This window comes from Malurus melanocephalus, unplaced genomic scaffold (assembly GCF_030028575.1).
Source record: "Malurus melanocephalus ecotype Western Australia unplaced genomic scaffold, MMel_1.1 scaffold_9, whole genome shotgun sequence".
Classification (NCBI taxonomy): Eukaryota; Metazoa; Chordata; class Aves; order Passeriformes; family Maluridae; genus Malurus; species Malurus melanocephalus.
The window spans coordinates 5965737-5978731 of record NW_026623241.1 but is presented as its reverse complement, the minus strand read 5'-3'; the positions used below and the strand labels follow the sequence as shown (position 1 = coordinate 5978731).

Below are 12995 nucleotides of genomic sequence, written 5' to 3'. Positions count from 1 at the left end.
TGGGAACTAGCTCAGAAATGGGTGAGTTGCAGGTGAAGTGCTGTGTTTGACACATTGCATCTCAGGCCAGCTGGGAGGATTTAGGTGGCAGCAATCACTGAAAATGAATCATCTTTGCCATAAAAAAATGCAAGCAACTTGAGTCACGTTGCTTATATCTCAATACTGATCCTGTTTTCTTCTTTGTTTTTGCTTGTCTTCAGAGTGTCAAATCTGTTGGTAGAGCACAGTCCAGTCGGGAGTGGTGCCTACAGGTCGGTGGGTGAGTGGCTGGAAGCCATCAAAATGGGCCGGTACACGGAGATCTTCATGGAGAATGGATACAGTTCAATGGATGCAGTGGCTCAGGTGACCCTAGAGTGAGTAGTGTCCAAATCATTTTCACCTCATTTCTTGGAATTGCAGCTGGAGGGAGGAGAAAGGCAAACCATTCAAAAACACGCAGGGTTGAGGCTGCAGAATGGAAGAACATCACCCTGTGTTTGCAGTCACCAGTTTCCCTTTAGCACCTCTATGGATAACAAGCACAGGCAAGACTAAAGCTTACAATCACTGCACTGGCTGCCAGGCTCCTTTGCTCACAGAAGTTAAATCATGAGTTTCTGTAATTGCCAGGCCATCCTCTTGACACAATAATAGCTGATCATTTGGGGTTACCAGCCTTACTGGTAAATGTATAGGTGCTCGAGTCCCTGCTGAGATATGCCAGCTTTGCACCAGGTTTCACAGCTGATCTGGACATCGCCACGTGAACAGTGGAGCCCAGGGAGGTGTGGAAATTAATTCAGCATTAAGAGAAACAGATAACAGCTGATGCCAGYGAAGAGCATCACCAGCCCACAGCTCCAGAGGACAGGCTTCCTGAATGAGACTCTTTCTTCTGAATGTGCCCTTGGCTTTTGCACGTGTGTGCAACTGCAGTTGGTGCAACAGCACTCAAACAATTCAGTAAATGCCTCAGGGCTGCTAATTTGCTAYGCTCCACCTTTAATTGCCTGCCTTGCTTGTGTAATTGCGTCAGTACTTTCCTGCTGCTGCCTGCACTGTCTCAAACTCGCCTCAAAGCCTGCCTTTCTCGCTGGCTTCATTTGAGCTTCCTTTACTGCAGGCATTAAGGCAGAATGGGAAGAATTATACTCTGCTGTTACGGAGAGGTTGTATCTCCTCTGACCACGTGCAGATTGCCAGTGCACATACAGAATTGGTGCTGAGGATTAGGAATAAACCAAGAAAGATCCCCTCACCCCACAGAACTGCAGCATTCCCTGCTGTCTGCCACAGTGCTTGCTGTGGGGCTCACTGTACAGCACAGGGGTGTGATGCAGGTCGGTGACATCTCCRTGGAGTTCATTTTTCCATCACACACATGGAGGGAGTGCAGGAGCATATCTGCTCTCACTCTGATTTTATTGGCTCCACTCACATCATCAATATTTGCCCCTTAGACCTGGACTCATCCAGCCTTTTTTCAGCCATTCACTGGAAAACCCTGAGCTAATGGTGAAATGCTCAGCTGTCTGGGAAATCAGGGTGCTTGGATTTTTACCTAGATCCTCTTCTGAGCTCCGGAGACTCTCATATGTTGCTTCCCAGCCTTGTCTTGCAGTTATGTGTCATGTTACTTGGGCTTTTGAGGACACCACAGTTTGGTGTGATAATGCACATTGACCAAGGAAGAGGGCATCCGTCCCCAGGCTGGTCAGAGTCCACACAGCAGAAACAGCTAGCCAGAGGGCTAGTGGGAGGAAGAGGGGTAGGATGAAGCAATAATTTTTAAGAGGAAAGGAAAACATTGAAGTATTCCCCTTTGCAGTACCACCCCAATCTTATAACCAGAGCAAGTTCTGGTAGAAAAGACAGATTGTCTAAAATACATCACAGATTTATTGCTGTTTGGCTCAATTAGTCAGACCAAAGAAGAAAATTAGGCTTCTAGTTTGCTCCTCCTTAGAATTTTCTGCAATTTCAGGAGCTCTACACAGAATGCTGAGAAGTAAAATGCTTTTGTTTGGGTCATAGCAAATGTTGATTTCAAGCCCAAACTAGTGGGTGTTTTCAACAGCAAATCAGAAGTTTACTTGCTTGTGTAACTTTAAACAATCTTGCTATCCCTCCTACATTGTCTTAGCATCCCATGCTACTGACAAAAGTATTCCTAACCTCCAAATTCGTAAAGTGCAACATTTCACATTCTGAAATAAGATCCTTAATTTGACTTCGAAATTTAACTATTTCCCTGTTCACTATTTGGTATTACAGAAATCTCAAAAATAGTCACCAGAATCTTTTCAGGCTGCACAAAAAGTGCATCAGAATGGTAGTTCTGATTGGCAATGAACCAAGAAACCCATTACTTGCACAGTTCTAGCCAGAGAAGCAAGCTGGTTTGAAAGTCTTTAAATAAGATTATGGCTACCAGAGATGCTCTGACCCTCATGAGCTGCAAACCTCCTCTGAGGGCCCCTCAGCAGGTCYCAGGATATTCTCTACAGCACAAATGTCATCCTGCTGGTCCCAGTGGAGACAACATRTCTGAGCTGCTCGGCTTCAGCTTTCTTCTGGGCTTTTAGAGCAGCAGAGCAGTGCAAAGGAGCTGATGCCTAGCAGCCTGGGCAGCTTTTGGGATTTTTCTTAAACTGGAAGGAAATATTTCATGGATCCATCTTCCATTTCAGTTGAAACTGAGAAAAGGGTTGAAATCTCCACCAGCTAGTTAGTTATCCATGTCAGCAAATGAATTTCCCCTCCCTACCCCAGCTACCTGTGGACAGGGATTCTCGTGGAGGTGCTTGCTTGGTTCTTCTCTGTCAGCTCACACATCTTGGCATTGCAGAGGTGGCTTAGCAAGAAGGTTTGACCCCCCACTCAGGTCTATTTTTGGGAAAACTGTGGAAGATTAATCAAAAAGCCAAGTAGCCATCCAAATCAAAACTTCTCTCATCCCTCTCAGGCACAGTAGAAAAGGAAAAAACGAGCAGATTCTCAGCTGTTAAAAAAGAGAAACCATCATARCGGTTTAACAGGAAAAGTATCACGTATTGAAGACCTGAACCACATGTTCAGGCTGATGTAAACTGGCAGATTGCCCTTAAAAAATAAAGTAAGGGAGAAAAATGGCTCCTGGTAGGCTCAACTGAGACTCTCATGGGTTCTCCAGAAAATAAACACCAGAACGAGCAAAGTTCTTTAAAGGTTGATAAACTGAAAGGGGTTGGTTTTCTGGAGGTTTTCTTTTTTTTTCCCTCCCTGTAAAAGGRAGCAACAAAACATTTTGTATTCTACAAAGGAGAATTCAGGGTAAATGTTCCTTGTCATTTTTAATAGAGGCAACTGTTCTGTGTATTCCAGAGCTGGGACTTGGGGGGATGGGGTGAAAAGATGATCTGAACGTCTGAAAGTAGCTTGCTTTCCCCAGATAACATCAGTAAAACAGACTTTGCAATTCAAGAGGTTGCCTTCAGATGCCATCCAAAATGATCTTCACCAAATTCAAACCATGTAGGAGACAGATATAGAAATTAGATGGAGAAAGAACTGGATAATTGCTGCCAGAAAAAGCAGGAAAAAGCATATGATGAATGTAAAGATTATTTTTAATCTACTGAAAAAGCCCTACTAGTGCTGTAGGAGGAGTTGGCCAAAACACTGACAGGACTGGTAATTGTGGGTGCCCGGCTTGTGGCTTCTTTACAGGACCTGGTTGAGATAGTAGGTGTTCAGCATTTTTTTTTTAACTCCCTCACATGACATGAAAAGTAAAATCCTGATTACCACTCTGATTCTTTCAAATTGATGGCTTGATGCATTTATTCCAGAGAAGAGTAGTATTAGTGACAAATTTCTGAAAGCAAAAGATTAAAAATCTGAGATGGATGAATATCACCCCAAGTCCTAAGCTCTGCCTGCTTAAGCAAAGACCTGAAAATGTTTGTGTTCAAACAAAGAGTGATTTCTACATTTAGCTCTAATTCTTGCAAAGGGATGAATCACCTTGTGAAAAGTGGAGCCTCACCCTCCACCCTCTCTTTCCAACTGGATATCAGACTTGAAGGGAACCTTTCCAGTGGACCAGACCTGCTCTTTAAACTTGTGGACCACCTAGTGACTTTGAGTGTGTCTGGAGCTCTTTCAATCCACTGCAAGAATAACTTTACCAGGACAATACTCAAGAATAGATAGATCCATGACATGAGTTTCAGTCTGACCCTTGACTGGACCAATTACTAACCATGTGGACTACATATTTTCACCTTTTGAAAGATCTGTACTCACTGAATCTCAGGACACCCTGTTGTTTGTTATTAGATGAAGAGCTCTGAATATTTGTAATAATATGTGTTGTGTTGCTTTGCATTGTATATATTTTTCTTCTAAAATAAAATAAATTATTTATTAAAAGTTATACTGGATGAAGAACATTTAAGAGTTCACCTGYTCTAGATGCTTATTCTTAAACTGAAATCTCAGTCCTGGGATGCCATGTCTGCTTCTGAACAAATTCTCATCTTGTAATCAAGTAGAATGGGAATTACGAGTAAGAGCAGATGAACTCTTAAAACAAATTTTTTTAAGTCCTCATTTCATGCAAAAGTCCTTAGCAAGTGGATTCCTCTCTCTTTAGCATCGTCTGAAGGTCTTTGAGGTTCTTCTTGTTTCCCCTCGTTCAAACTGACGACTAACTAACTCCATGAAWAGTCCCAGTCTGCACGGGCAATTGTAGTTATACCACATGCAGAAGAGTGGGGAGATCTGGCCTGGATGGGAGATGAAATACCAAATATCTGTGGTAGGCTGACAGCTGCTGACCACGGAGATCTTTCAGGACTGTGGCCCTTTTGCTTGCATGCCTGAACCGGCTGGTGAGGGGGTTGTATTTTGTGTGGCGATCCAGTCCTAGTCGACACTGTGTTTGGCAAACTGGTCCGTGGTGTATAAGTAGTTCTATTTGTAAATAAAATGTTTTAAATATATTTCTTACTACATGGAGACTGTGAATTCAACCCTTGCAAATGGAGGCTGTTGCAGGGAAGGGGATATCATGTTGTTGCTGGCATGTTGCAGCTGGGCTTCCTTGCAAGGCAGTGGTAAGAGAGCAGCAGCCATGCATCCGTGTGCAGGCTGCTCGGGATGAGCTGACACCAATCTCCCCCTTTATTTCCTTGGCTCCTTGGTCAGCTTAGGTCAGTCTTTTAATACCTTATTGACAAGTGACTCAAATTCCTGCCTGCTTTCATTTGCAGCCCTACATGAACGGCAGCAGTGAAAAGATAAACTTCCTCCCTAAAATAAGAATAAAATTTGTCTCATGGCTGGGGAGGCCAAGTATTTTGAAGAAGGGAGACCACRCAGCGCATGGGTGCTCTGGTGTCCACTGCAGAGGCACGCACAAAACCCAACACCAGGGGTCAGGAGCACAGCAAGGAGCAGCCTGGATCCTGATCACAGGTGTTAGTTGTGCCTTCTCCTGCAGGGAATGCACATTTTTATTGCAAAGCCCCCGTGGATGGCCGCACACATCTCCTCTGCAGAGCAGTGAATTTACCACTTGGCWAAGTAATGTGAGCCAGGCAGCTCTGGAGTGGAGCTTGAAGGCAGTCGTTTTGCACCCATTTGGCACAGAAATTGTTGGGTTTTTTTTKACCCCAGACCAGCTGGTTTGCTCTCCCAGTTCTGTTCAGAATTATCTTCTGCCTTATACTGCTYTAAGTCCTTCAGCATTGGATGCATGGGAGCAAGCATGAGTAAGTCGTGCTTGAAACATCAGAATTAAAGCTCCTGCATTCTCTAGGCAGTTTTTAGAGTTGTTTTTGCTATGTGCAAGGTGGCTTTTGAATAAAGCTGCTGATTTTTATACTTGGTGAGCATCTGGTTGAGGAGCTGTTGTTTTCTGGTTCATCTTTGCTGAGGTGAAAGACCCCACAGYAGTGTTTTCCCCTCTCTGAGGAGTCCCCATGCTTTTGGCTGGTGGCTTCACATTTGAGAGGATTAGATACTAAAAAAAAAAAAATACTGGATCCCCTGGTGAGCAGTTAATGTATTGAAATCAGAACCCTTTTTTTCTTCTTTCTCTGTTGTAAAATCAATGAGACACTCCTCAAGGATATTGAGTTAAGGAGATGCTATATAGGAAAAAAAAAGGCTGTGTAGTGAAGAGGGTGGGGGGCTTTATTAGACTGATGGGGCTGTGTGTGAAAGGCCAAGACATGCATGCTTTTCTCTGCGTTTCAGACTATTTTTTTCTGGCATAACATGCGAGAGTGTCAGAAATTATACATCTGTGAAATACATGGTACTGGATTTTCAAAAGAGCTCAGCTTGCACTTTAGATACCTGGGAAAAAAAAAAGCTGATTTTTCAAAAAGTGCCAGCAGAGCAGGACTCAGCAGGGGGAAGGTGGATGTTGTCTCTTTTAAAAATCAGGTCCTATACTGTGTTGGTTTTGGGGGTTGGTTGGGTTGGTTTGGTTTTTTTTTTTTTTGATCTCTGGTGTGAACTTCCAACTGTGCTGTGTACATAAAATAAATTGCATGTAACAATAGCATTACTTCATTTTCCTTCATTATTAAGATGGCTTGCTGAACTAGTTTCACAATTCAGTGGAGGCAGAAATGAAAGCTTGTACCCCTGAGAAGGTAGACACCTTTTGCAGGTGCTGCAGCCTTTTCTCTGCCAGGTAAGGAGCACTGCCGATGTGTCTCGCTGACCTCCTTTGTTCTCTGCCCCTTACGTTATGATTTCCCTTCGCATCATCAAGAAGCATTGCCGAAAAAGGGTACAATAATGAAATTATGTGTTTAGCCCGAAGCAARAAATCTGGTATTTTCCAAATCAAAAGGCAGAAAACATGACAGTCCTTGGAGAAGAACAGATCTAGCTTGTGACTTCAACTAGTTTATGTGTTAATGTATTAGCCTTCACTCAAGATTGCTTTTTATTCAAAGCAGTGTTCATCTGTGTAATTTTTGGATATAGATGGTTGGTTGTWCTTGCACAGGAGTTTCTGTCCAGAATGCAAAGCTGCTGAGAGAGCCACACCTCCGTGGGTAGCTCATGTGAAAAGGTTTTGGTGTTCCTTGCACGTGCTCCCCTGCAGTCCAGCACACAGCCCYGCTGTGAACTGAGGGCCAGGTTTGCAGTATGTCTCGGGTAGTGGTTGGGCTCCCAGGTGCTGCTGGGGATTCCCAGCCTCTGCATGGATGTGGCAGCATGGTTTCCAAAAACCACGTTCAAGGTCGTATATCTATCTCAGTGGCTTTCAGTGGAGAACTTTCTCCTAAAAGACTTACACACAGGGTGTCAGCAACTCTGGGATTCATGAGTGTATTGGCAGGGCTGTAAGGCACCACTTAGAAACTTCSTTAATTCAGTCCAGTCTGGAGGGAGAAAGTGAGGGACTGATATTTTTCTAGTGGAAGTCTTCAGACAAAACACCATGTCTCCTGTAATCAAGCTGCTTCTCTAACAGTTTCTGTGTCTTGTGCTGGAAACATACCTGCCACCGTCTTCTGAGCTTGTATTCCTACAATTTCTTTATTAAACACTTTTCCACCCAGTAGGAAATCTGTMCAATTATGCTCTGCCATAACCGATGGCCTTACCTGGCTTTAGATTTGTCATTGAATCTGATCAAGCTCCTGCTGTAGTCACTCCAGGAGGTGACTTGTCCCACTCCTGTRTTTGGATGGGATAAATTGTACACTGGTGGTGCCTCTTTTATGCCATTCACATGAATCTTGGTGATTAYCTTCATCTGTACACCTGAATTTTTGAGAGTGGAGTTGATGACAAGCAGTCTTTCCTCCCAATGCTGCATTTTATATAAACAATCTTATTTTACAGCTTTCCTGTAATGGTAGCCCAGTAGGCTGACTCAACACAAATGCCCTTGGTTTCTATAATTAACCCTTCTTCCCCCCCCCCCCCCAAAAAAAAAAAAAAAAAAAAAAGATGTGCAAAGACCCAGAGGGGAGCTGCTTTACTAATTTTTGTTGGCTTTAAGAGGTCATCAGGGTGGTGGCCATGCTGGAGGCTTTTGCCGCTTGTGTTTYCTTGGCTTTGCCTCATCTGAAGAGGAAGGAAGCATGGATTGACCTCGCTCCTCACTGCTCATATCCAAGATCAAATACCAGCCTCTCTCATGAGAAGAGAAAACTGCAACCTGGGCTTTCTTACGTGGCTTTTCTCTTGGAAATAGGACTTTTCACGCCTAGCAGGATCCTTGGCCAAAGATGATGCTGACACTTTGCTGTCTGGCCTTTCTCCTTGGCCAGCGAGGTGATCTCGTTCAAATCACATCACCTCTCTGAGATGCTGTCAGCCATAAAAATAAAAAAAAACTTACAAATGGGGAAAATAAAACTTGCCAACTAAACTTGGCTCCGGGGCTGCCAGTGGTGACAGGTAGGCGCTGGCGGCGGCAGCAGCGCATGCGGCGCGTGGTGTGCGCGGCGGCGTGTGCCTGAGAGGTCCATGGAACCAACGTCTGCTTTCTCCCACAGGGATTTGAGACGTCTGGGAGTGACACTTGTTGGTCACCAGAAGAAGATAATGAACAGCCTTCAGGAGATGAAGGTCCAGTTGGTGAATGGGATGGTGCCGTTGTAACACGGTTTTTAAAGTTGCTTCCTCGAGTGGGTCGGTCCTGCACTTTGTACTCTAGCCCTGAGATTTATTTTGACTATAAAAAAAACAAAACAAGAAAAGATAAAAAGGGAAGTTCCGTGGTTTCTATAACTGAAGGACCTTGGCCTCTGCTGCAGCATTTCTAAAGCAGTGTTTGCCTAAAGTTTTCTTTTTCTTCCTCTTTGTGTCCTCATTTTCATGAAGTCAGTGTAAGATGCATGGAACATGGAAACGAATCTGCTGTACGTGAGGTTAACCAGTCTCTTAAGCTTCAGCGGTGATGACAACAAGGCTTCCCACCCCGTGCTGCCTGTACATGGGAGGTACACACATGTAGCACCTTGATATACTGAATTACAGCAGCACATGGTAATGCTTCCAAGGACTGACTTGAATGGATGATTTTGGTGGACTCCCAATAGCTGCAGTTTGCTGAAGTTTAACTTCGAGTCTTACTTGTCTACAGAAGTGTATTGAAGAGCAATATGATTAGATTATTTCTCCATAGATATTTTGTTTTGTAAATTTAAAGAAAAGAAAAAAAAATGCTGTTACACAGCATTAAGTTATAGAGACTAGCATATAAACGTGTTGCTTGCTCCATGGCAAATACAATACAGGGTGTATATTTTGTTTTCCTTCTTCTGTGTTACCAAGTTCTTTTTATTTGCTCTTTGGGGAGGATAATACATGATGAAGATGTATATAGTGTACAGTTTGCTACACATCAGGTACAAGATTGGGGCTCTTTCCTTGGTTTGTTCCTTCTTTCCTCCCTCTTTTACTCAGTCTCCCTTTTGTGTTATCCCTATGTTTTGTATTTTTGCTGCAGTTTGGTTTGAGCAACACATAGAGCCTTCAGGAGTTTTGATTATCTGTGTGAGGTATAACGAGTTTGCTTAAATAAAAGATGTTGCCTTTTCCCTCTTCCTTTACACTGTGGGCTGRGGACAGCCAGAAGAAGAAGAGAAATAAAACATCTGGTTCTTGGTGGCTTCCAGCAACAACGTGGCATCAATTTCTCTGTGTCCTGGCCAACGATAGCATGGGATTGCCTTTGCACCAGTGTTTTAACCCAGGAATTGTCACCCAGTGCAGCCATCACCTCAGTTCACATAGCCCAGGAGAGAAAGCACGGGATGGTTTTAGCTGGAAGGAAGGAATTCTGYTGTTCCTTTTCTGATGGTGTGGGTTAAGTCCTGGGGCACAGTATGGAAATGAGCCAGTGTGGAGATTTTGTGGTGTTTCTTCCACAGTGGTGGGAGTGGGATTGTTTTTGGAATTGTGTGGTCCCAAGCTGTCTCAGCATTTTAGGTTTGGCTGTGGACCTGGCCCCTTTGGGACAGAACAGAGGGGAGGGGAGAGCAGAGTAGCCCACCACAGACCAACATAGCTGCTCACAGCAATGGCATCCTGAGGGCAAGGAGATCCCATTCATCTGGGGCTAGCACAGCTCAGATCAGGACTTGGTTGTTGGGGGTTCAACGTGTCCATTAAAGCCCATGACTGGTATTTTCAGAGGGACCTGAGGGCAGCCCAATACCCTGGAAATCACGCCAAGAAATATTTTAGGGTTGTCCTCCTCCTTTTATTGTAGATAGGATTAAACAGCACAGTTAATTTGTTATTCGTAGGTTGGGTTTTATTTTGTGAGGACTTTGACAAACATAAGGATTTTAAACCTGCTCAGTGGATTGCAAGGGTTTGTTGTTTCTGTAAATGTACTGCTTCCTTAGAGTTTGGGTAGCATCTTGGGGTATCCTTTCTGAGCAATAACATCAACGTACGGAGTTGCTGTATCTCTCAGCACTTCATCCCCAGTGCTGCAGAGCTGAGCCCAAAGAGCTCCAAGAGCCCAAAGGAGGCCTGTGTCCTTCATGTCTTGCAGAAGGAACCTTCAGCTGTTTCAAAGTCTTTCTTCCATTTCCCCCAAGCCTTTGGATGAGATTTGGTACAAAGAATGTTTTTTTAAAGAAAGGGAAGCATCTAGAAGCAGAGGCTGAGCACTTTTTTCCTTTAGCAGCAGGGCTTTGTTTGCTTACAGCAGGGCTTCCTCAGGCAATATTTGCCTGTTCCGAAACTGCCTCCTCCTCCTCTGCAGGCTACTGCTGAGTTCCTCAGGAATCAGGAGCAATAGGAGGGAGAGAGGGGAGCCATGGCGAGGTCTAACAAATCTTGATGGTGTCATTTCTCATCCCGTTGTTTCATTTTGTCAGCCACCRGACCACAAAAGAGGAAGAGGGTATCAAGACATAACAATTTTGGCACGGAAAAGAGATTTGTCATATAATAAATAAGATTATTAGGGCTGTCAGCAGAACAGTCTTGAGATTATTTGTGCCTCCCTGTCTGCAACGCTTGGGAAAACAACGTAGGAAGACAGAAACAACTCATTTCATCGGGAGGAATCATTTGTTTGCCTGCATCCATTGGCGGCACTGAGATGCTGTTAGCAAATATGTAGCATTTTCTGCCCATCATCTCCACTCATTCCTTTCCTGTTGGCTCTGTGGGAGGAGTTGGACTTGTTTTTTTATTTTTTCCTGGGCTCTTAAAAGCRAAATCCCCTTTTCATCATTTGTATTGCTGGGATACATACCAGATGCTGGAGTGACCTTCAGAATGATGAACCGGTGGAAAACAGAACTGTTCTTAAGCCAGACTGCATTTGTAAATAGGGCACCTCTTCTCGCTTCCTCCAATAAATAAATAAATAACCTTTTCTATTTATTTCAAGAGCTGTTCTTGCTACAGGTCTCTGTATGAATACATTTTGTCTCAGAGCTAAAAATAAAATAAAATATTGTTTTAATTGGTARGGTCCAAAGGTTACACCTTCTATGTCCACAAGCAAATTCCGGAGACAATGGAGATTTTCAGCTCATGTCCAAGAACTCAAGTACTTCATGTGTTGGGCATGATTATATGTATTGGGGTGCAGCAGAACAAGACAACAGCAGCATTTGGCTGGTTGTTTTCTTGGAARGGGCTGTAGATGGAACTCCTGCCTATGGTAAGTCCAAGCACTTCGCTTTTCCAGCTTGCTACCGCTGCAGCTGAGCCAACAAATTCTGGTTTTTCCAGTACATTTTGCTGATAATTGAGAGGGAGGTATTTCAAAGGATCCAAAAGGTGAGAAGGCTCTTTTTAATACAGTTTTTCATTTTGGGAGAAGGAAGTGTCCCCAAGAATGGTTTGTGTAGACTGACGCCCTTTCATTGTCTAGCTACCACTTGGGAAAACTACCTGAGCATAAAAAAGGGAGATTATGTAAAAGGGGAAAAAAATCMGTTTAAAATTTTATTTATTCCTCCTATATGTTAATAGCGAGAAGAATAAAAAATGAAGGTAAAAATTTTTTTGTCTTTTCAGTGTTGAATATAATGTAGAAAGTCCCAGTGCTCAAGAAATTGTGACTCCTTGGACTGCTGTGGACTTGAAATTAGATGTTAAGGCATATGTGAAATACATCAGTAGCAGTCTTAAGATCAACACTTAGTTTCCAATCCTTTATTGTAATTCCTTTAGGGCAGGTAGGGCAGGAGCTGGTGCATCCAGCACTGCCAAAGCCGCAGCATCTGTCTCAGCTCCTTGCATCAGTGTTTGAACTCACAGGAGACTGTAGCATTGCTGTATTTATTCCTCACCTTTCCCCCTCCTTGGATGCTCTCTGTGYGTTTTGTTTGTGTACATGGGTTTTTTTGGTAGTGTAAGATACGAAATTTTCTATTTTTTCATAAAAATAAAAACCTTTGACTAACAGCAACATCCATTTGTGGATCACRCATACATTTGACCCCTCGGCTTTCCATGAAGCATCAGGATTTCTCTCCTTGGAAAGGAAGTAAATTCTCTGTATTTTTCCTCTCCTAAACCCAGGTTTGGTGCCACCCTTGTGGTTCCTGAGGGAAAGATGGATCTTTTCAGATGAGTGAGACATGTAGACCCTCATGAATGCATCCTGCCTTGCTACAGGCTGTTTCCAGTTTCCTCTGGTTTTTGAGGGAAATAGGTGTTTTCTGGTTTCTGGGGCAATGGGCCTGCCAAACCAGCCAAGCCCCAGACCAGTCCTTGGTCCCTATATCCCTCAGAAATACCAATTTTTTGGTGGGTTTTTTTTTTTCCCCTCTCCCAAGATCTGATTTTCTCTGAATTTTTTTTTTTTTTTGGGTGGGACCCCACACGACCCATGGCCAGTGGGAACAGCCACCACCACRTCCCCTGCTCCATGGATTTGGGGGCAACCACATGCTGCAGAGGGCCATGGRTGGGCCAGCCTTAAAGAGAGGTGAGAAAAGCCATAGGTGAGGAAGGCTGGAGGCCATGGGGGAAAAGATTGTCCTGGGAAAGGTCTTAACAGAGGTGGTGGTGGG

At 43.8% G+C, this 12995-nt stretch overlaps 1 protein-coding gene across 4 annotated transcripts in view; it reads left to right on the top strand.

Moving 5' to 3' along the window:
* Positions 1 to 12402, top strand: part of EPHA5 (EPH receptor A5) — a 192623-nt gene extending 180221 nt beyond the window's left edge. For 3 of the 4 annotated variants that reach the window (XM_057376644.1, XM_057376637.1, XM_057376631.1), the window contains 2 exons: positions 204 to 359; positions 8499 to 12401. In XM_057376644.1, the coding sequence (XP_057232627.1) occupies positions 204 to 359; positions 8499 to 8604 (262 nt within the window). In that variant the 3' untranslated portion in view covers positions 8605 to 12401. Of the gene's footprint in view, positions 1 to 203; positions 360 to 8498 lie in introns of all 4 variants that reach the window. The other variant, XM_057376622.1, reaches the window with a different exon arrangement.
* The last annotated feature ends 593 nt before the right edge of the window (positions 12403 to 12995 follow it).